The 24,530-nt window shown below is 46.0% G+C and overlaps 1 protein-coding gene across 1 annotated transcript in view; it reads left to right on the top strand.

The window, feature by feature from the left end:
• erfl3 (Ets2 repressor factor like 3) overlaps positions 1 to 19,448 on the top strand; it is an 82,743-nt gene extending 63,295 nt beyond the window's left edge. Inside the window, exons 3-5 of the mRNA XM_080747204.1 lie at positions 10,619 to 10,734; positions 11,347 to 12,518; positions 13,528 to 19,448. Coding sequence (XP_080603330.1) covers positions 10,619 to 10,734; positions 11,347 to 12,518; positions 13,528 to 14,316 — 2,077 coding nt within the window. The 3' untranslated portion in view covers positions 14,317 to 19,448. The remainder of the gene's footprint in view (positions 1 to 10,618; positions 10,735 to 11,346; positions 12,519 to 13,527) is intronic.
• Positions 19,449 to 24,530: the final 5,082 nt, after the last annotated feature.

Here is a 24,530-nt window from a genome sequence, read left to right as displayed (position 1 = left end):
AAGGCACACAGGGACGCGTGCCGGCGACGTTTGCGCGTTCTGATTCAAAAGCCATTTGAAAATGACAGGAGACGTTCATGCGTTCAGTACAACACAGATAAAATCGAATGCGTGCGCGCGAGTGTAGCAACGTCCATGTGGCACGATTTGCGCTCGATACACACACACACACACACACACACACACACACACACACACACACACACACACACACACACACACAGCCGATCTACAAGCACACAACGCCTCGCACCGTTGTGTGCTTGTAGTTCTGCTGTTTTCACTACTTTTGTGCAAAGGTCTTGTATGATGAAGCAGGGCTTTACTTAACGAAAAAACATACAAATGTGAAACTTGGAGATACAAGGTTTCTGCCCGACCGCGACAATATGTATGTGTAGTATAATAAATGGCAGGGTTACTGTCCTCTAATGACCCACTGTCTGACCCTCTGATTTATCAACAAGTTTACCTCCCTCTCTCAATCTCTCTCTCTCTTTAGCTCTCTCTCTCTCTCATGCTGTCTGTATCTCGCCTCGCCTGTCCTTGTACTCTCTCCCTTCCAGCCTCCTCTACTCTTACTATAAACTGAACCTAGCTCTGCACAGAAATGAAGATCTGATAAGAAGGGTTGGTGAGGATTGTGACACATGCACACTCACATAGACACACACACACACATGCTGTGGCCTGGTTTGACACCAGAGCTGCATGACAGGTCCTCACCACAGCAATTTGAAATTAAGCTTGGCATCGGGCATCAATAGTAAATGTGGCTGCAGGATTAACGGCACTAAACATTAATGAAGTTATAACACACACGTCACGTACCAAAACACGCACGCGTGCACGCACACACATATGTGCACACACAAAAATAGAAAGATGTAAATCACATGCACACATAGATACTACATGATAAGCGTACACACACATAGACACAGATGTAAGACGTACACACATGCGAACCACATGCACATCCAGGTATGCATGCACGCACGCACACATACACACACCCTTATTCTATCCCATTCTCGTTCGTACCTAACACCCACACGCTTGGACACGAAGACAAACATAGACATGGATATGTATTAAACATGCAAACACAAAGATATGCTCATGCATGCATGACATGCACGCCCGTGCTGTTTCTCACTCATGCACAAACACACACACACACACGCGCACACACACACACACACACACACACACACACACACACACACACACACACACACACACACACACACACACACACACACGTGCATGGTAAGTATCCCCATATGGAGCACATGGTTGCATTGTGAGCCCCCTCGTGTCTTTCATATGGGTCATATGGAGAGAACCTGGAGCCTGCTAATAATGGAGGACAAAGCCAATGTGACATGCAAGCACGCACGCACGCACACACACACACACAAGCACACACACACACACACACACACACACACACACTTACTTCAAACGGCATGCCTGTTTTGTCAGCGTGTGTTTTTTATCACCCACGTCTTTGTTTGATCATTATCGGGTTTTTTACCTCCCTGATCTTACACTTTCCTGTCTGTTACGCACATGCTGGAAATTCCCCTTTATCAGCAACGTTGTGTTCTATTGTGTGTGTGTGTGAGTTTCCTTTTATTGGGAATGCTGTATTGTGTGTGTGTGTGTGTGTGTGTGTGTGTGTGTGTGTGTGTGTGTGTGTGTGTGTGTGTGTGTGTGTGTGTGTGTGTGTGTGTGTGTGTGTGTGTGTGTGTGTGTGTGTGTGTGTGTGTGTGTGTTGACTTTCCGTTGAGAGGACACGGTCTCATGCGTCATCCCTCTGTCCTGCTCCCACAGCCACTGTGAAATTCCCACTCCTGTCGAGAGGATTAGATCCACGCTGTGTGTGTGTGTGTGTGACAAGATGTCTCTGTTTGTGTGTGTACATGCGTTTCTTTGTGTGTGTATGTGTGTGTGTTGTCAAACAGGGGGTCCGTACCGTACTGTCACTCCCACACATGTCGGTGCTCTAATCTCATTACTAGTTTACTTGTTAATTAGTTTGTTGTTGTGCGTTGTCCATGTGCTCCGAGCCAGATTTATAACTAAAGCCACGCTCCAAACAGAAGGCAGCAAGGGTGAATCCAGTTCACACGGTGTTTGTGGGTGGGTGGGGGGGGTCATCGGGAGGCACTGTGTCATTAAACATATTGCTGTTATTGTCCAGAACGTGTCACTAAAAGCCATGTCCTCCTCCTCAGTGCCCCCCCCCCCCAACATCCAGCTTTCATCACATTATTACAGTGAGTTTCATGCACTTAACACTGCTATTGTCTTCATGATGGGAATTCGTTTGGTGCTCAACGCTTACTGTGTTTTCTGTTATTTATGCGCTGACGTTTGGTTTTACATTTGAAAGATTTCCCGTCCTTGTCTTCTGGCATAGCCGTATCCCGGCTATACTGGAAAACAGACGTTGTCATATTTTACTTTTTACAGGCTTAGTCATCACCATGTCTCAGAGAGAGAGACACACAAAGCTATCATTGTATTGGGTTGAGTCTAGTGAACAGCGAACTCTTTAAGACTTAAGAGCAAGCTAAGTACTACACATGGTTGATCTACTGCACAACACATATTGTAGATCTTGTAGATCAGCTATTTAAGATGTGCCACACAATCCTGCTTTGACCACTTAAACCATATACGTATATACTTTGTTGACTGTGGTGCCTGACAGGGTTCTATACATTCTACAAATCAAATATATGAAAATAGCTGATCTAGAAGAAGCTTCAACGTGTCACATGGCGAGCTTGTTCTCCTACTTGAAGAGTAGAATAGAGATGCTAGGGTTCATGAGGTTAACCCAACCGCTCTCTCTCTCTCTCTCTCTCTCTCTCTCTCTCTCTCTCTCTCTCTCTCTCTCTCTCTCTCTCTCTCTCTCTCTCTCTCTCTCTCCATTCTAAGTAGAGGTGCAGTAGATACAGGGCAGTAGAGACGTAATGGTAGTCCTTTGCCAATTAGTCATTGGCAGGCAGAGTACTGACCTAATGAGTGCAATCAAGTTAAGAGGTCCCAGTCTCTCTCTCGCACGCACGCACGCACGCACACACACACACACAGACACACACACACACACACACACACACACACACACACACACACACACACACACACACACACACACACACACACAGCCTCCCAGTGTTCAGGCTCCAGCAGCAGAGGTCACAGGTCAGGGGGCACCATCACATGCACAGCTGGCAAAGATTAACAACACACACACACACACACACACACACACACACACACACACACACACACACACACACACACACACACACACACACAGGCATACACACACAAACTCATAGACATACGTGGCCACACTAACAAGCTAGACACACGCACACATGCACATGCGTATACACAAAGTGTGCCTGTTTAATAGGTCAGAAGCCCCACAACAGGCCATTGTGTGGAAGTGACACACACACACACACACACACACACACACACACACACACACACACACACACACACACACACACACACACACACACACACACACACAGGAACACAGAGACCGTGTATGACTGCATGGCTTGCTCTAGTCTACATGTATTGTGTGTCAATTGTGTGCGTGTGTAAGCATGTATGTGTTGTTTCCAGTAGTGTGCCTTGTGCACTCCTCATTGTTCCCCCACACAGAATGGGCCCTTTGATTTGCTGTGAGGGCAGAATACGCACGCACACGCACACACACACATACACGCGTGCACATCACCCCAGAGTACACTCTAGCACCCACCTAGCATGTGACCACAGCCTAATCAGACCCCTCCTCTCTCTCCACACACACACACACACACACACACACACACACACACACACACACACACACACACACACACACACACACACACACACACACTTTCTCTCTCTCACAGCGACATCCACAAACTCAAACAGCATGTGACACCTTGTCTAATCGGACCCCCAGTCCAGCCCCCCGCTGTACACAAACACGTTTTATTGCCTCCACATAGAGGAAACACTCATCAAACCACACACACACACACACACACACACACACACACACACACACACACACACACACACACACACACACGTGTCACAGGTCGTGCATGCACCTGAGTTCGAGCAGCTGGTGCTTGTATTGTGTGTGTGTGTGTGTGTGTTTGTGTGTGTGTATGTGCGCGAGCGTGTGCGTGTGGGTGGGGGGGTGCCAGCCAATGCTGACGAAAGTGGCAGAAAATAAACACGGGACTCATGGGGAGTATTGTAATCCCAACTTCCTGTCACAGTCAGGGCCTATTTACAGCCCAACAATAGGGGAGGTATGGCTTGCACTGTGTGTGCATTCAGTCTGTTTGTGTGTGTACGTACACGCACACTTGAGCACATGAGTGTGTTTGTGTGTTGTGCGTCCCCACTGTTTGCGCTCGGATATATAAAAGCCTGTGTGTGTGTGTGTGTGTGGTGGGGGAGTGGCTGTGCGTGTATGTACATGTGTGTGGGTGGGTGTGTGTGTGTGTGTGTGTGTGTGTGTGTGTGTGTGTGTGTGTGTGTATGGGTGTGGGTGTGTTTGTGGAGCGCTCCAGAAATAGATTGGTGAGCTTACACAGATATCATATTATTATGGGATAAAGCCAATAGCTTTATGCACCATTGTTCTTAAAGGGGAACACCCCGCATATTTTTCCTGCCAGACTTTTGATTCACTCGCTTCAAGTTAGTCACCCTGTTCCTTTTTATATATGTAAATATGTATTATCACCCGGGCGTTTGTTGGTGAATGCCAGGTGATAATGACTTTATACCCACAGCCTTGTTTCTGCTCTTTTTTTATGAACTGCCCCATCATGTTTTGTATAATGTGATAGAATACATTAACGGCGTTCTTGTTCTTCAGTGTTGGGAGGGAGCACACACAATTGGAAAATTTAACAACATTTAAAAACAAAAATATATTTTAGTTATAATATTCAACATTATGTTTTCCCTCCCCTCAGAAAATGTGCTAGATTTAGAGCAGCAGGTCATTATGCGATCCTTAGCATGGTTTCACCCAATAGTCCTTTTATCACCCTCTCAGCCAAGGCAAATAAAGGCTGGGTATGTGATAAATATATAGTATAGAGAGAACACAGTTTGTTCTGTACAACAGTTAATCTATACTGTATGTATTCATACTATGGCAATTGAAAATACTAATTTCCATTATTAGATCACCTCAAACATGGTCCTGGTTAGCCGTTTAATCACTGTTCTTGACATATTGAACTGCATGTAACCAGAGCAAACAAACCGCTGAATGTATTTGTTGGACTTGAATGTAGTTAGGAAGAGCAATTGTTTGCTCATCTTCTCAAATTATGAAAGCGAAGAATATAAACACAGCCTCTCTTTTTTTTGTCTTTAGTATGTGTGTTGGTATAAAGACAATAATGCACTCTGAGTTGTCCTGTACCACACTTAATATGTAGCGTTTGTATTAATTAAACTCTTAGGCCCTATAATAATAATATACTTACTACTGCTGTACGATGAATCTACAAGCTTGTCCATTTGCTGTTTTAGTTATTTCTGAATATTTATTTCTTTGTTTCTTCATTTTCTTTTTTGGGACAATATATAAACACATTATTAATATACAGTAAACACTTCTGTCTGTCTGTCTGTCTGTCTGTCTGTCTGTCTGTCTGTCTGTCTGTCTGTCTGTCTGTCTGTCTGAACGTGTACGCTTTTTTGCGGTCTATGGGTTTGCCGCTCTGACATCACTGTGATGTCATGGGAACCACTCTAACATAATCCCTTTCATGCCCATATATGGGCATGATGTCATCATTATTAAGCCCATATCTAACAGGACTTCGTTTGGGAATGCCCATATATGGAGGAAGACAGCCCATATCTGTGTCCGGTTCTTCAGACAGGGATCTCCATATATGGGCATAAAAGTGATAGACGTCATAGGAATTTCACATAACGAATAACTGAGTAAGCATGTTTGGGGTCTCACAGCATATCTCCATATACAGTACATGGATCTCCATATATGGGTACAGGGTCTCCATATATGGGAACTGGTCCGATATACATCAGTGGCCAGACGGCCAAGACATGGTGCGACTTCGCCCTTTAGGGGCGAGGTCGCTTGACGCCCTTAGGTGTCTTACTAGTACAGTATATTAATTGTGGTATAGAACAAACTGTGCTCGTATCTGGTCATGATACTGAATGTCCACCAAACTGAGGTTTTAAGACATGATGTCTTATGATTTAGTTAGTCACTTGAATATTAAATAGAAGTCATATCTAATGTGTTGTCATACCTGAGTGCTTAAGTACAATGTTGTCTGACTGACACTGTCAAAGAATTTGAATATGGATTGCTCATTCCTTCCCCCTTTTTCTCCCCTCTTCATTTCTCTCTCTATCTCTGTCTCTCTCTCACGCACTCTCTGTCAGTTTCTTTCCCCATTTTTGTGTGATTGTTGATATCTGGATGTTTTTGTGTAATCGGGCCTAATCCGTGGCGCACACACACACACACACACACACACACACACACACACACACACACACACACACACACACACACACACACACACACAGTGTGCTTCCTGGAAGGCCTTTACTAAGTCCAACATAACATTGTTCAATCTTATTCTATGATACAACAGAGAGCAGGATAAAGATGTATCCCTGGGATTGTACATAATACACTCTGGATATATACTGTACTGTACGTGTGTGTAAGAGCATGCACATGCTATGTACATGTCTGTGTGTGTGTGTGCGTTGGAGTATGTGTGTGACATTGTGTCAGGTCAAAGGTGAGATTGCAATCATAGACTGTCAGAGTACATGCGAGGTGTGTGTGTGTGTGTGTGTGTGTGTGTGTGTGTGTGTGTGTGTGTGTGTGTGTGTGTGTGCAGTCTGTGCAGTCTGTGCACACACACACTCACGGGTGTTTCCATGCTCAGTTGTGTGTGTGTGTGTGTGCATGTGTGCAAGGCGAGTGCGGTGGGCAGCTAAACACAGGCGCTCAAAGAATCCCTTTCTTCTCTTTTGAAGTGAGTTCAAATGCTCTTCAAAGAGAGAGGGAGAGAGAGAGAGAGAGAGACACGGAGAGAGGGAGAGGGAGAGGGAGAATAGGAAAAGGGCGACCTTTCAGTCTTGTTCAGTGCATTAGCAACATGCGCCGCATGTAACAGCCGCGCATCAACTGCTTATCATCTGGCTGCACTTCCTGCCATCCTACTACACTCAGCCCCGTGGATCTGCATAACCACATCCTTCTGATCAGCAGGCCATGTGTGAAACTATCAGTAGAAGAATCAAATCAAACAAATGAAACCAATACTATTTTAGTTATTGAATAGTAACCAGTAAAAGTGAAGTTCAAGTTGTCTGTATGGGTTGTACATGTTTTGTCTTTACCAGACTATTATCCTTATTATTTATTTCATTATTTATTTGTCGTCTTGTCTGAGGATTAGAGTATTGAGTTAATTGGCATTGTATTAAATTGTAATTGGTGATCGTGTTGTCAGAAGTTGAGCCCATGTGAGGTTCTGAAATAAATATAACTTTCAGTGTCACACATCATTTGGGTCTTTCCTTTGACTCCTCTCCTTTCCTCTCCTCTCCTCTCCTCTCCTCTCCTCTCCTCTCCTCTCCTCTCCTCTCCTCTCCTCTCCTCTCCTCTCCAGCCATTGTGAGAGCCTCCCCTAGAGCAAATTACATGGCGCTTTGTCCCTGGCGTAAACAATGTTTTCAACAGTACAGGCCTGTCCTGTCTCTGTGTCTCCCCTTCTCTCTTTCTCTCTCTCTCTCTCGCCTCAGGGGACGATCAAGAGCAGAGCGAGGGATAAAGAGAAGAGGTGGGGGTGGAGGGGGGGTTGATGACGAGACCCAGTGAGAGAGAGAGATATCAGAGGGATAAAGTGAGATGAGAGAGGATGGAGGCTTGAGTGAAAAAGAGCAACGGTCTGTGGTCAGAGCGCCACACAAGAGAGTCCAGCAAGTGTAATAAGCATAGTGTAATAAGACAGAGAGAGAGAGACCAGGGATGAAGGCTGTCTGTCTGGCCATAGTCTGATACATAGTCTGATAATCATAGTCAGCAACTCTCCAACAGTGGTGTAAAGTAACTAAGTACATTTACTTAAGTACTGTACTTAAAGGGCCACTTCACCTCTGGGACAACCTTATCTTATTTTATTGTTGTTTGGGACACGATCAACACAATCCTGAGTTATTTTTTGTGTTCAATCTGTTTTTTTGAGATATTTTAGTATTTCAGCATGACTATTGACTAGTGATGCATTTTGCATCATCAGTGATGCGTTTTGCATCATATGATGCAAAACGCATCACTAGTACATGCTGAAATACTAAAATATCTCAAAACATAGATTGAACACAAAAAATAATTCAGGATTGTGTTGATCGTGTCCCAAACAACAATAAAATAAGATCGGGTTGTCCCAGAGGTGAAGTGGCCCTTTAATGGAGTAGTTCACCCCCAAAATGACTTTTTTTCTATTGTCTGCAAATGTCTGCGTTCTATATTTTCTATTGTCTATCTTCTATTTTTTTCTTCTGTCTGCGTCGCAATAGCTTGTACCGGTAGATCTGCTATTTTTTGGCAAATGTTCCGCCCCAGGATAATGGATTTTGATTATCGCGATAATGTAAATCGCGATTTCTTTTGTCACAATAATCGTGATATGAAATGTTCATATCGTCCCATCCCTACTCACAGCACACTCATTGACCGCCCACTCGACCCCCTGGAGTGTGACTCATGAGCAACATGGCCCAGAGTTCTCAATTTCAGCCCCCACATGTAAGGACACGGGTAGAGCTCAGCTTGGGTCGTGGAAAACTGTTTATAATAATATTGTATTCATTTATTCACTTACTTATACTGAGTTCCAAATACTAGTAGAAGTGAAACCACTGAGTGAATGTTTCGAGTAGACAGACAAACTAGGTCTAACACTTGGAATCTATGAGTTATATAAACAAACACATGAACAAACGTATACAGACTGACAAGTACACTTCCCACTAGTTGTACTTCAAAATAAACTTGACTGAAAAAGTAAATCGTCCATTATGATAGGTAAGATTTTTATCGCTCAATGTAACACTTATTTCTTTACTTTCTCGATACCTCCAAATCCAAATATCTACATAGCTATGATTTAAATATGTCTAAGGTTTCACACATGTTATGTTACATGCATTAATGACTGCACATTATAGGTAAACAGTGCTCTTATTTTGCATTCCACAGACCAGAATACAGAGCACGCTGGCTACATTCAAGTGTTTAGACAGATATCTCGTGTTGTGTTCATCCCCTCTCAAATGAGCACGTGCCCGGTCGGGCAACCTGAAAGCAAACTTCACCTGCCCGAACGTTTTATTTACCTGCCAGGGGCAGGTGGGCAAGTCTTAGTGTCAATGCCTGCAAGTCAGCCATACTGCTGCTACTACTACTACTACTACAGTACTACTTCTCTGTCCATCACTGAGAGAGTTCAGAGGTCTCTCTCTTGCTCACATCCTTGCTTTCTCTGTGACTCACTCACTCACCCACTCACCCACTCACTCACTCACTCACTCTACCTACTCACCCACTCACTCACTCACTCACTGTCGCTTGCTTGCTCATACTCTCTCTCCCCACTCCCTCCATCCCTCTCTCCCTCTCTCTCCGTGATGTGTGTGGAGGTCAGTGACCATGGCATCCAGAGGTTACATAAAGGGGAAAGGGGGACGCCAGGAGGATGTTACATAAAGAACCAGGGGAAGATAAAGGTTCATAGAAATGGAACCTTATAGACAGACCTCTGTCGCCCTGAGAAAGACAGAGGGGGAGAGAGAGAGAGAGGGAAAGGGGTAGGGTAGGGCCTAGGGGGTAGAAAGAGAGCACATTACATAAACAGATAATGTCGTGGTGTACTTGCTTTAGTGTTATATAAAGAGATGGAACCATTTAGCAGAATGAATGACGTGATGTGTGTGTGTGTGTGTGTGTGTGTGTGTGTGTGTGTGTGTGTGTGTGTGTGTGTGTGGGGTGGGGGGGGGGGGGGGGGGGGGGGGTGCACTTTAGCCTTAAAACACCCTTCTGTTTTTTATACCTCCCATGTACTCCAACATGGCTGGATGTGGATGAAATGTGAGCACATGTATTGCACACCGTGCCAGATATTCCTGCATTCCTTAAGCACACTGTCATCTTGCTCCCACACAAGTCTCACACATATAGTACATTAGTGTGGTTGCCCCACAGGGCAACCACACTAATCTTTTTTTTTTTACTCATCAACTGATGTAACCCTTCAACCAATCAGACACCATATTTATTGGCAAATGTTCCGCCCCAGAATAATGGATTTTGATTATCGCGATAATATCATAAATCGCTTTTATTATTATTATTATTTGGTCACAATAATCGTGATATGACATTTTCATATCTTCCCATCCCTAAGTGTTACCTGATACGAGTGTGAGAGTGTGTGTATTGTGTTGCATAAGAGTATATTGTGTTTGTATTAACCAGGTCTATGTGTGTGTGTCTCTCCAGGTATTACTACAATAAGAGGATCCTCCACAAGACCAAAGGCAAGAGGTTCACCTACAAGTTCAACTTCAACAAACTGGTCCTCGTCAACTACCCCTTCATTGACATGGGCTCGACTGGTACGTGCGCGTGTGTGTGTGTGTGTGTGTGTGTGTGTGTGTGTGTGTGTGTGTGTGTGGGTGCGGGCGCGGGCGCATATGTGTGTGGCCTGCACCAACATCCCCTAATCCTACAATAGGATAGCTAGATTACATAGGATTACACTAAAGACGACTATACGTATATTATCTCTAATCAACAGACCTCTTGTCTCTCTCTCTCTCAATCTCTCTCGCTTCTCCTAGGAGGCTGAGTGTAGCATATGAGTATGCATAAACATAGTTGTAAATATACTTACGATTCCATATCTTTATTGTAGTTTTTATTTTTGAATGACCATCCATGTCTTTCTTCCTCTTTTGATTTTGATCTTGTGCTCTTTACTGTATTTTATTTCTGTCCAGTTTTGGAGACGACGTGATCAACTTCCTCCATGCTGAGGATCGATGAATAAACGTAGTTTTATCAATAAAGTATTGTTATTGATAACTTACTGATATTGGTGAAGATGTTGTCAGTCTCACGTGTATTGTAGATGCAGAACTGCTTGCATTGCGGGTTCTAATTCAGCTTTTGATCTGCCACCCAAGTGAGATCACTAAACTTTTCTCTCTCCTCTTTTCACCCCCCAGGGAGTGGTGTTCCGCAGAGCGCCCCACCGGTCCCCTCCGGCGCAGGCTCCCACTTCCGCTTCCCCACTTCCACAGTCCACACGCCATCCGAGGTGCTGTCGCCCAACGAGGAGCTGCGAAGCCCTGGGGGCATGTTCAGCGCCGTGGCCCGACGCATCGCCCGCGGCTCGGTCAGCGACTGCAGCGACGGCACCTCCGTCAACTCGGAGATCGAGGAGGGCAACGGCGTAGCCGGGGACGAGAGAGGAGGAGGTGGGGAGAGAGGCGGGGGAGGCGGTGGAGGTGGAGGAGGAGGAGGGGGCGGTGGGGTAGGATACAGAAGTTTAATCCACCCTCGTCTGTCACACGAGTCGCTGTTCCGCATGTATGGAGGCGCCGGGCACCCGGGGAGCCGGGGCCCCCCCGGGGGCCACAGGGTCCACCAAGAGACTCTGTCCCCCTTTCCCGTGTCGCCCCTGCCCGGGCCGGGAGGAGCCGGGCTCCTCGCGCCTCCCCCGCTGTCCCCTGCGCTCTCCATGACCCCGTCCTCCCACCTGCCCTACACCCCGTCCCCGACCCTCTCCCCCATGCTGGGCTCGCACTTCTCCTTCAACCCCGAGGACATGAAGCGCTACCTGCAGGCACACACCCAGTCCGTCTACAACTACCACCTCAGCCCGCGCGCCTTCCTCCACTACCCCAACATCATCATCCCCCAGCCCCACCGCCCGCCCGCCGACAAGGCCGCTTCTCTCGCCGCCGAGCGGGAGCGGGGAGAGCGGCCGGGGGGAGGCGGGGAGAGGGGGGGAGGCGGAGGAGAGAGACACCACCACCCGTCTCCTCTGGCCTCTCACCACCACCATCACCACCACCACTCGGCGCCGCACTCGGCCCACCAGCTCTCCCACCCCATCAGCCACCACCCGCTGCACCTGGCTGAGGAGCCGCCCTCCCACATGTCGTCCTTCAAGTTCAAGCTGCAGCCGCCGCCGCTGGGCCGGAAGCAGAGGGAGGGCCAGGGCACCCCCAGGCAGAGCTCCCTGTCGTCTGGCTCCGGCTCGCTCTGCTCCACCTCCGGCCTCGGCTCCTCGCTGTCGTTTGGCAGCGACCTGAGCTCGGCCAGCGGGTCGGGGCTCGTCTCCAACTCCTCGTCCACACAGTCGCTCAACAGTGCAGGACTCCCTAAGATCAAGGTGAGACAGAACACAGTGGAAACCATGTTGTGCAGCTTAATGGCTGTAGAACCCCACGGTAGAATTCAAAACAGACAATTCATCATTCAAAAGACATGGCAATACACAGTCAAACACCACAGCGGCAACTAGGGATGTCAACAATTAATCTAAAATCGATTAATTGCCGTTAAGGAATTAATAGATTTAAAATAAACAATCTCACAGTAATTCTTAATCATATTCTTATTCAAGGGCTTTTGAATATAAATGAGGCAGACTCCATAGAGCACTGCAAAGGGGAGGTGTGTGTCTAGTGTCTGTGTCCAACTGAAGCTCGTTGACACTCAATTATGGCAATTATGTTTCTGCTCTCATTTTCAAGAGGCAAGAAGACAAGAATTTTCCATTTGGTCCTAAAAAACGCAGCTTATCAATTAATCGGTTAATCGATCGATAAGGTTATCAACTATCAATTAATTAATTAATCGATCATTTGCATCCCTAGCGGCAACTTAACTTCTAGTACGTTTGTATTTGTAATTCTTGGTGAAGTCTTACTAGTAAACATTCAAAGAATAATGATAAAGCCTAAATACGTGACTTCTATCATGTTGAGTGGAAAGTTACACAGTGAAGTCTGGAGGAACATATCATTGTACAAGTCTTTACACACCGGGGGCATGAAGAATAAACAATATGAAAATGCACTTCAAATATTCTGCATATTCCCGCTAACTATTCATATGTAGCTGATGTGTAGTCCTTGCCTTTATTCACAGTGAAAAAGAAACCTTTTTCCGAAGAAAAATGGTGTCACTTTATCACCGTGTAATATTTGCGTTCTGTCTGGATGTACTCATGACACAAATACCAGTTTGAAAAAGATATACCTCCGGGGGTATATAGTACAGTGGTATCGCACCACTACAACAGTGTGTAAGGAGAGGTTGTGAAAGCATCAACTCTCTCTCAATGTATCTCCCTGTTCTTTTTTCCACCAATACTTTACCCCCTCCTTCCCCCCCAGGTGGAGCCCATCTCAGACATCGAGTCAGAGGAGGAGGTGGAGGTGACGGACATCAGCGACGAGGACCCCGACGAACGGGACGAAGACTTTGAGCTCTTCTCAGCCCGCCACGCCCGAGCCCCACTCCATCCCCACCTCCACCTGCACCAACCGCTCCCCCACCACCACCCACACCTACACCACTACCTGGCTAACGGCACGGCCGCTCACCAGCACCATCATCATCCACATCACGACGAGGACCTGGACGAGGACGTCTTCAAGGCCCCGGCCCCACCTCCACCAGGCCTCCTATCGCCCTTCTTCGCCTCCTCTTCCTCCTCCTCCTCCGCCCACGGGCCAGGGAGCTCTGTGAAGAGCGAGCCGGCCGACCCGCCAGACGACGACACCACCACCACCCCTCCTCCGCCTCCTTCCCCGTCCCACGCCCCCGCCCAGACCAAATGCATCCCGCTGAAGCTGCGCTTCAAGCGTCGCTGGAGCGAGGACCAGCGCATGGAGGCGTCCTCCGCCTCCCTGCTGGAGGAGTCGGACGACAAGAAGGTACGGGCCGAAGGGGAGCGGGAGAGGCGGAGGAACGGCGAGGGCCCCGAGGAGGAGGCCATGGAGGAGAACGGGACGGGCAGCCCCCCGTCCCGGTCCCCAACACTGGGCTACAACGGCTCCGCGGCACCCGCGCCACCGCCACCACCCTCCTCCTCATCCCACCTCCTGGCCGCACACCGGCGGGTGAGCGCAGAGCTGCACCGCGCCACAGCGCAACTGTCCCTGGAGAACAAAGACTGCTGATCTCACGGGCGCGCGCGTACACACACACACACACACACACACACACACACACACACGGCTCAAACACTAACATGCCAGTCAAGAAAGGGAGTTCCACCGCGTCAGGAGGAGAACACGTAGAACTAAAAGAACAAAGGCACTGGAGCAGCTTGGACGAATTCAAGCCTTTTTTTCCCCTTCTTTTTGGGTGCAAGTACTACAGTGACAACGTTTAGAAAAATACGTCTTTGTCAGGTTATCAAACTAACATGCAGTTCAGTAGAGGGAGGGAGATGGAAGTGGAAAAAGAATCGTAAATGGACCCGCTCTCCTCTAGCCCCCCCGCCCCAATACTGAAACCTCCCAAGAACCGTACCCGACACCCGCAACCTCCCTGTGAACTGAGAGTACAGGCCAACACACACACACGCACACACACACACACACACACACACACACACACACACACACACACACACACACACACACACACACACACACACACACACACACACACGGTTAGGATCAGGGCTCCTCTGAGTCCTCCTCATAAGGATACGAGAGGAGGAGATGACGATGATGTTGAAGATCCCGATCCCACGTCTTGTCCTCCTGCTTTCAGACAACACTCTTGTCAACGCGAGGGGTCTCCTTTCTCTGTGTGATCAGCCGCCACCAGCCCAGTAACAGCAGCCAGCAGAAACATGGAAGGAGACATTCGTCTCCCTACATTTTCTATTTATTTACACTGAAAAATGACAGGGCTTCAAAAAGAAAAGGAAAAAAGTGCCTGAATCTAAAACTCACAGCCCTCGAGTTAGGAACATGGAACAGAGCCAAACTAAAAAAAAAAAGGTTTTAAACAGGGGTTTAGGGGTGAGAGAGTGAGAGGAATATTATGGAGATGTTTACCCCCTCGACATGCCAGGGATAGATACACAGGAGCACTCATCTCCAACGGCAGTGGGTGAATGTTGGGTGGCAACTCCTCCGAAAAACCGACCCACTCCACTCAGGGAAGCCGATCGCTGTATGTTCATTGGATGGACACACACACACACACACACACACACACACACACACTCACACACTCACACTCTTTCACACTCTCTCACACTCTCTCACACTCACACACTAGGCTTGCAAGAAGACCCAGCCGGCAGTGAATGGGACTTGAGGACTCACAATAGAAGCTTTGCTTATGGACCTTATGCAATGGACACTGCTACTCAAGGACCACAATTTGTACACATTTTACACACACACACACACACACACACACACACACACACACACACACACACACACACACACACACACACACACACACACACACACACAGACACTCGCCATCACTCTCTGGCACACTGATCTCTAAGAACGTTGACTTTTTGTATATCCTTCTATCTTGTGGCTTTCTCTCTCTTTACCCCTCTAGTACCCCCCCCCCCTCTCTCTTTCTGTTTGTGGACCACCATGTATAATGATCAGGACTTGGGTTCAGAGCAAGTGAACTGAAGTGAATGGAGAAAGAGCAGAGGAGAAGAGTGTAGGAGTAGCTCAGGAAGAGGAGATGGAAGGTGGGTGAAAGGAAGGAGGGGTTTTTAGGCTAGGGATTGTGAGATAACCTGCTATCCTGACGGCCTAGGCTTGCTAAACTGTAGCCTATGGGCTAAGGCTTAACTATTTTAAACCTGGCGTCCCTATTGTTTTTAAAACGGACGATCATCAAGCTCACAAGCTTGTAGATCGTGAGATCGTTGTAGATTGTGAGCTTCTAGATCAGCTATTCACTGCACCACACAAAGTATAAATCAGTCTTAAGTGGTTAATTTATAACATTAGACGACTGTGTTGCGTGAGAGAAATGACATGCTTTTAACAAAAAGAAAGCGTCGGCGCAGCTTCTTATCAAGCAAGTGCCATCGGACGCACAGACCATGGGTTCCCCACAAGTCCTCTATTTCACCAGCTTGAGCTGTTGTAACAATCATAGTCTTGTTAGTGTTGACCTAAACCAGCAAAAGTTCACAAGCACATACACACACAACCACTTAAACAAGCATGCGCACACACACACAACCACATACGCAAGCACACAAACAACCACATACGCAAGCACGACACTGCCTTTAGCGCCTCACCTTGCTCCTGCTCTTTCTCTCGATGTTTCCCTCACTTGCATCTTTTCCTCGGGTCTTACTCTCCTACCAAGGATCCAGGGAGAGGCATAATGAAGAGGAAAAATGGAAATGATATTTAGCGTCATGTGAAGCAATGACCGTTTCTGATTACGGCTGCACAGCTGGATCTTCTGCCAACATCTGTCGTTAACAAACAGTAGCCCCCCTCGGGCCCATGCCTCCGTTTAGAAGAATTTACTTGTTACTGGGGAGAATGCATGCGATACCTGTTGTACCCGTTGAGTTGAGTACTTTTAGTGCAGTACCCATTATCATAGTATTCTTGGATGCCAGTCTATGATGTCAGTACTATGACGTCATATGGATGACTTCAGGGATCTCTATGGGCATAAAAGGGACACAGTTAGACGGATATTTCTGTACAACTGCTGATCCGACCAACTTCCCACTCAGCGCATCACTCCCTCGGGTCCTCAGCAATACACACACCAAGTTAGATGTTGATCGGTTGGATGTTTCTTGAGGTATGTGGGGGTCATTTACGCATGCAGAGACTTTGTGCATTTATAGTTCAAAATCATAAAATAACGGGCTCTTAGACTTGTACCATGTCTATGCAGTCTCATTCAAATTTGACAGATGTACAGGTAGAGCAATTAATATACCCCAACAAACATTCGGTTTCCCCTATTTGAGGGATTGTGGGATCTGTAGTTGTAGGAGAGAGAAAGAGTGAGCGCATGCTTAGACCTCACCCACACACACAACACACACACACACACACACACACACACACACACACACACACACACACACACACACACACACACAGCCTCTCTATGCCTTGTTTTTATATATATATATATATTATGTACAAAGTCCCAAAACTGAGCTCTAATAATACACACATATACAAACTATATCTTTATATATTCTATATGAAATTATTAAAGAGAGAGATTTTAAAAGAATGCACTGCATTTGAATGAACTGATTCAGGACTTTTTTCTTTTTATAAAGTGGATTATGTTGAGCTGTCAGAAGCTGTAAAAATGTCTAGGTTAATGGGTGGGGTGGAAGGCGGTGAGAAAAGGAAGGGAATGTGGACATTTTGTCCCAGTATAGCAGCAAAAGCAGCACAGGGCCAGCAAGGACTAGGGATGGGACCATATGAAAATGTCATATCACGATTATTATGACAAAAGAAATCGCGATTTATGATTTATGATATTACCGTGATCAAAATCCATTATCCTGGGGAGGAACATCTGCCAAAAAATAGCCGATCTACAAGCTCACAACGCGTCGCAATTGTAGATCGCCTATTTTTTGGCAAAGACATTTGATAGAGAGTGAAAAAAAGTATGTATATTATAAGTACCTTTTACCAATTATAGAGGGTTTAAATGTTACCAGATATGCAGCTCTGCAAATAAAAGGTGAATTGATCCCAGGGCATGACGAAGGACGATATGATAAATTAAACCACCACGATACGATTATTGTGAGTGTTTTTTTATCACGATAAACGATAATATCGCGTATCGTCCCATCCCCTGCAAGGAACTGCCTCTACAAAGCAGGTTTAGAACTCATGGATACGTTCAGGTTTTCTCTGCTTGCCCACTTGATACACATGCAGTAGTCTTTTTAAGTAGCCATTACTCCACTCTTACTGTTTGTACAGCCCATTGCACTGCAGCAGTTATCCCTTGGCCCCTGGCCGGAGTTGGCCGTGGCCTCGCGCCACCTCCATGGCTCGGCATGAGTGTGTGAGCTCTGTGTTAGCTAGTGGATGGCTGTTACTGAAGTGGAAATCCTGTCTTTTTCCCCTCATGACAGTCAGCCTAATACTCCACAATTCCCAGCAGCTCTGGATTAACGGCTCCAAGTCCAGTTAATAAGCCAGAGAGAGAGAGAGGTGAGGGAATAACGACGTTAATGATTACGGCAAGATATCCTGGAAAAGGGTGACATGCGAGACCTGACCTGAATTGCCCTCCCCTGAAGCCAGCCACACACACACACACACACACACACACACACACACACACACACACAGATTGCTTAGCACTCACGTACCAGTACCACATATATTGCTACTGTGGGCCCTGTATTTGTTGTCTGTCTGTATGTTGTCAATATCAGTGGAGACAGGTCAGATTGACATCTGATTGGTCACCTCCGCCATGTTGACCCACCCAGCTTCCCCCGAGGTGGCCACTGGCGAAGCAGACAGAGACAGATCTATAGCAGGGGACAGTAGAATACATGCCCCCAGGGCACATCGACTTTTCTCATCACACCCCCATTTTCTGGGATGGAGTGTGTGTCACAATGCACACACACACACACACACACACACACACACACACACACACACACACACACACACAGGCCATGCACACGAAAACAAAACTCATCCCCCAGCAAGTAATCCCCAAACCCGTGTTTGTGTTTGAAGTGACAGCAGCCTTATGAACTACTGTCTTCATATCAAATTAACAGATGAGGCGTCGCACTGCCTGCTTTCTGCATTCTTTAATTCATTCTCTCTCTCTCTTTCTGTCTCGTTATCTACTTCATCTCTCTTTGCATTCTAACTGAAGTGTTGTCTGAGTTCCTGCTAAACGGTGGCGTGATCTCACTCAACCGTGACGGGGGGTGACATCGATCGGGGCCCGTTGGGTTCAGAGACAGACTCTATCTCTTCTCTCCTCTTTCTCTCTTACCGTATGTTTTATTTCATTTGATGTTTTCTTTTCTGGTGTCAATATTGCTGTTCATGAATTGTTATTATTATTCTTGTTGGGTCATTTTACCTCCTCTGGCATTATCATTATTATTATGGTAATTGTTGTTGTTGTTATTATTATTATGATTATTCCACAGGCTCTCTTAGGATCTTGCTTTCTACAGTACATCCACCATCTAATATCACTTGATCACCAGCCCCACTGTCTTTGTGGTCATTTTTACAATTGTAAGATAGAGAATGAAAAAGAAAAGGAACGTGTAATATTACTTCAGAGAGCGTTTGATGATGCTGACAGAGCAATGGCAAAGGAGGGTCAGACAGGGAGACACCAGTGGGGGACGACTTTTAGGATTTTCCTTTTTATTTTGTTGTTGTCCTGCATTGTAAGTTTCATTTTATAATATTAGCTCTACTCTCGCTCTCTCTCTTTCGCTCGCTCTTGTAAATTTGTATTTCTTTTTCCATTTTTGGGAGGGGGGGGGGGGGGGGGGGAGGGGTTGTATCAATTTTAACAGAAAAGTAAAAAAGAAAAAAAGTGGAGAGCTAACAACACCATGACGTAACATTGACTTTCTCCACTTTAATTCTTTCGTGTTTATTTTATTTTATTTTTTTCAAACTTGTAATTAAGCTGTAATCAGGGTTAATTAAAACTGGTTAAAACCAATTACACTAGTGTGGTATCTGTCATTTGTTTATGCAGCATTGTGTTTCAGTTACACACACTAGTTAAAGGTTTTTTAAACAAATAGTGTTTTTTATTTATTTTCTGGAATGTTTGTAAACAGAAATGTATCTACCTTTGACCTTTTCTTATCCACCAATCAGCTGATGGTCACACGATCAGTATCAATAATGTGTTTAATCATGCTTCTGCCTCGTGTTTATCAGCGTGTTCAGTCAAAGGAAGGACACAGTGATGCCTGCTTCATACATACTGTAGTTGTGCGCCGGTGTCTTTACACCAAAAATAGCAGATATGCGCTGTGAGCTTGTACGTCTGCTATTTCCAGTGTTTTTGAGCTTGTACGTCTGCTACTTTCAGTGTTTTTTAGCTTGTAGGTCTGCTATTTTCAGTGCAAGACACTGAGCAAAGTACGAGTCAGGCTGGAGTGTGTGGAATAATTATGTGCTCCACGTACAGGCATGATGTGTTCAAAAGAGAAAAGGACGTAAGAACAAAAAAGAATGAAGAAGGAGCAAACATGTTTTAAAGCTAGTAGTTGTAGATCCATTTGCTTACTCAGTATTGGTGTTTTGTTTCATCTGTTAACATTTTTGGTGCCATGATTTTTTCTCTTCAATGTCCCACGATGCCATGGTCTCCATAGACTTCCATGTAATTTATAGTGCACGGATCGTGCACGCCCATGCCTAGATGATGCACCACGTGTGTGCCCACTGTTCACAGCTTTCAAACAAAAATATCCGCTTGGAAATCCGTTCAGGCATTCATGATTTATCAGCCATTATGTTTTCTTCAGATGTAAACAAACATGGCTGCCATGTTTGAAAGAATGGGTTGGTATGGGGGTTAAACATGCAATTTCGCGATCGCGATCATGCCTAACACATTTCTGGACGTCCAAAAAACATTTTTGAAAAAAAAAAAACGGCCCAAACTCGGGAAACTCGGGGTTGGCACAGCGTTGGTACCTATACAAACTCGGGAAACTCGGGGTTGGCACCATATGTGTTAAATGGTAATGACACAGTGGCGTTAACACATACAGGTCGATGTTTTTGGCATCATTCAACTGCTACTAAAAAGAACGGCTTGCAATGAGTCAGCAGACAGGTTTAGGGATCTTGCTAAAAGGACACCAGCTAATTTAGATTTCATCATACAATGATGTGTAAATTAAGCATTGAGCAGAACGTGGCTGTCGCAGCAATCAACCCTTTTGACTTTTCCATTCCTCTTAAAGGGCCATTGTAGAATAGAATGTGCTCTAGATCAATTATGGATGGCAGCAATCACTTCAGGGTTCACACACTTAACCCTCCTAGAACATGAGTTAAAGTACATAACATAAGACTATTAGCTTATTTTTTCCCCCTCCCTTCTGTTTGTAAAGCTACAACCATAGCAGTGACAGACATACAGTATATGAAGACAAAAGTTTGGTTCTGGATCTGTGGGGTGGAATACGGTCAACGTTAACAGACAGAGGCAGTGTTCCAACACAAGAAGCACGAGTGTTGTACCTTGTCTCTTTCACCGTCACGATCAGTGATGACTGTAAAGGATGAAATGGAGCGCTATCTCTGTCTCTCTCTCTCTCACACGCGCACGCACGCACGCACGCACGCACGCACACGCATGCACACACACAGCTGTGGTAATGCTGAGGCCTCAGAGGTTATGTGCTCAAAGTGCATGAGGAAAAGCACTTTGTCTGCACTGCCGTTGCCTACTCGTCCATAATGCTCCCACATAACGCCCATACCTTTTAGCATGACGTCAAAGGCCTCGGGAGTCTTCAGGAGCACTTCCAGACACACACACACAAGAGGAGGGGGGAGAGGAGACACTTGGGTGGAGGTGGCGAGAATGCTGCGCTCACTGCATTACCACGGCCTGCTGACTGAACAAGGTCACTCCACGACACTTGTCAACTCATCTGTTTGACATTCTGTGAGTTGCTTAACATGTCGGCTGCTTTTGGTGTCCTTTTACTACTCGTTGTATATGTGTCCTCCTGTGCCACACGTTATAAGTCATATATAGTGTGTGTGTGTGTGTGTGTGTGTGTGTGTGTGTCGACTCCAAGGTAACCTACTTTTACCTGCTTTGACCTTGGTGGGGGAGGGTCTGTATGTCTGCATGCAGGTGACAGGTGTGTGTGTGTGTGTGTGTGTGTGTGTGTGTGTGTGTGTGTGTGTGTGTGTGTGTGTGTGTGTGTGTGTGTGTGTGTGTGTGTGTGTGTGTGTGTGTGTGTGTGTGTGTGTGTGTGTGTGTGTGTGTGTGTGTGTGTGTGTGTGTGTGTGTGTGTGTGTGTGTGTGCGTGCAACAGCAAAGAGGCCAGGAATCTCTGCACCTGACACACACTCACACACACAAGCCATTCAGGTGTTTGCTTTACAGTGGAGGAGAGGAAGGGGATATAGAGAATGAGAGAGAGAGAGACCACAGGAACCGCCAAGCGATGTCACCTGGCTGCACCACATCCGTCTTTCTGTTCACTCACCCGGCAGCCACTTTCGCAGAAAGGTGCTCCTTGCAGAGACTGGGTACGTATTTTAGCATATGCATTTGACATACTGTATGAACTGGAAATTGTCATTGCGCACACACACACACACACACACACACACACACACACACACACACACACACACACACACACACACACACACACACACACACAGTATGTTATATTACTATATTTGTGAGGACATCAACCTTTTACAACAGTTTGCCATTTTTATCCCTAGGCCCGAAGCCTAAAGTAGTAGGTTGTGAGCTTATAGATCAGCTATTTTCGGTGCACGACAAAGACGCGTAGCTAAACCTGGCATAACTCCGATCCTAACCCCTAAACCTTGCCTCTAAACGCGCAATCCTAACCCCAACCCCAAGCGGAATCTTTTGGTCTACCTCGTCTTTTTAAAGCGTGAAACAACATTTCTCTAGTAGTGAGGACCCTTGGGAAAATGGTCCTGACAGCAATTTCAGAAATGCTACTTGTCATCTGGTCCTCACAAATATAGTAACATATGCGCGTGTGCACACACACACACACACACACACACACACACACACACACACACACACACACACACACACACACACACACACACACACACACACACACCACACACCTGCAGTGCATTTTACAAGCTCAGTGAGAAGTTGCATCCAGGTACGTGGGCTGACATCATACACATTGTTCTGTGCCTCAGCCACATCCTCATCAGAAGAGTTGCATGTGCTGACCACAACACACACACACACACACACACACACACACACACACACACACACACACACACGGCAGTGGGGAGTTTTTTGACGGTGACGGCAGCTTTTCACACAAATGGGAGACATGCACGTACGCATGCACAAGTATGTGGTTTGTCTGAAATTCAGTTGTAATTTCATTTCCGTTTTCTCATTGGTGATTTCCTGCCAGTCTCTCTTTCTCAACTGACATGACCCTGTGAAGACGTGTCGCTGTCATCATAATCTGCCCGCCGCCAGGAAACCAAAAGGACACACCGATCGAAAGCGTACACAGTTTCATGTGATAAATCAGCATTTTGATCATATAAGGCAGTGTTTCTCAAAGTGGACTCCAGGGACTCTGTGGGTTCCTTTTAGGGGGGTCTAAATGGACCGATGCAAGTCTGTAACTCTGACAGTGTACAAATGGAACCAAATGGACAGGGTCCATTTCCATTTGGTTCCATTTGTACACTGTCAGATGACACATGTAAAAGTTTGAGAAACACTGATACAAGGCATACAGCTGTTTGAGGTTGTATGAACTCTGGTTTGATCTAGTTGTCATTGAATGTTCAGTCATTGTCCAACATAATGTCTCCCCCTGCTGGTGGAATACTGCACTGTAAGTGAACAGTCAATTCTTTATTGCTTGCTTAGCAGTGTGTTTGTTCTTTACATTATCACACACCCCATGAAGCTTTTAAATATGAGGTACTATATGGTCGACATGCACTGACAATTTGCACCTTAATCCATCCCATGTGCAACACACTGTCCTCTGTTTTGACTGGAGACTTCACTGGTCAGCAAATTATTGTCTTAATTTCCAATCTTTTTTTTTTAACCATTAGCTTAGCTTCTCTCAGTGTGAATGCAGCATAAGGCAATGACAAAAAACTTTTTATTTTTTTTATAGAAAAGTCATTTTTTGAGTGGACTACTCCTTTAAATCTGAGACGGTGAGCTAACCTTGGCCATCAGTTCTAACAACCCAAACAGCAGATGGACAATCCAGAGGTGACTCTGTTATACTAGGCTACATAACAGACTTAATAAGTAATATTACATAACAACTAAGGTGACCAGGTGAAACCGTGAACCCAACCAAAATGTCTTCATCCCTAAAGTACTGCTATAACGTGTGTTCCTCTAATAAAGGGAAGGAATTCGGGTGACAGTGGGCTCCTCTGCCCATGAGAACAGAGTGCTGTTGACTCCTCCATGATACACAGCCCACCAGAACAGCTGAGAGGTGTAGAGTTACTGTGTGACAGAATGTGGGTTGCACACAGGGCCTACTGTATTCCGTACAAACTGGGGCTGCCCTCGACAGTTGGCCCCCCTTTTTACAGAGTCCACTGCGCTTTAACGATGCTGTTATATA

This window comes from Nannobrachium achirus, assembly GCF_963921795.1.
Source record: "Nannobrachium achirus genome assembly, chromosome: 2".
Classification (NCBI taxonomy): Eukaryota; Metazoa; Chordata; class Actinopteri; order Myctophiformes; family Myctophidae; genus Nannobrachium; species Nannobrachium achirus.
The sequence above is the reverse complement of the archived record's forward strand: the minus strand, read 5'-3'. Positions and strand labels throughout refer to the sequence as shown.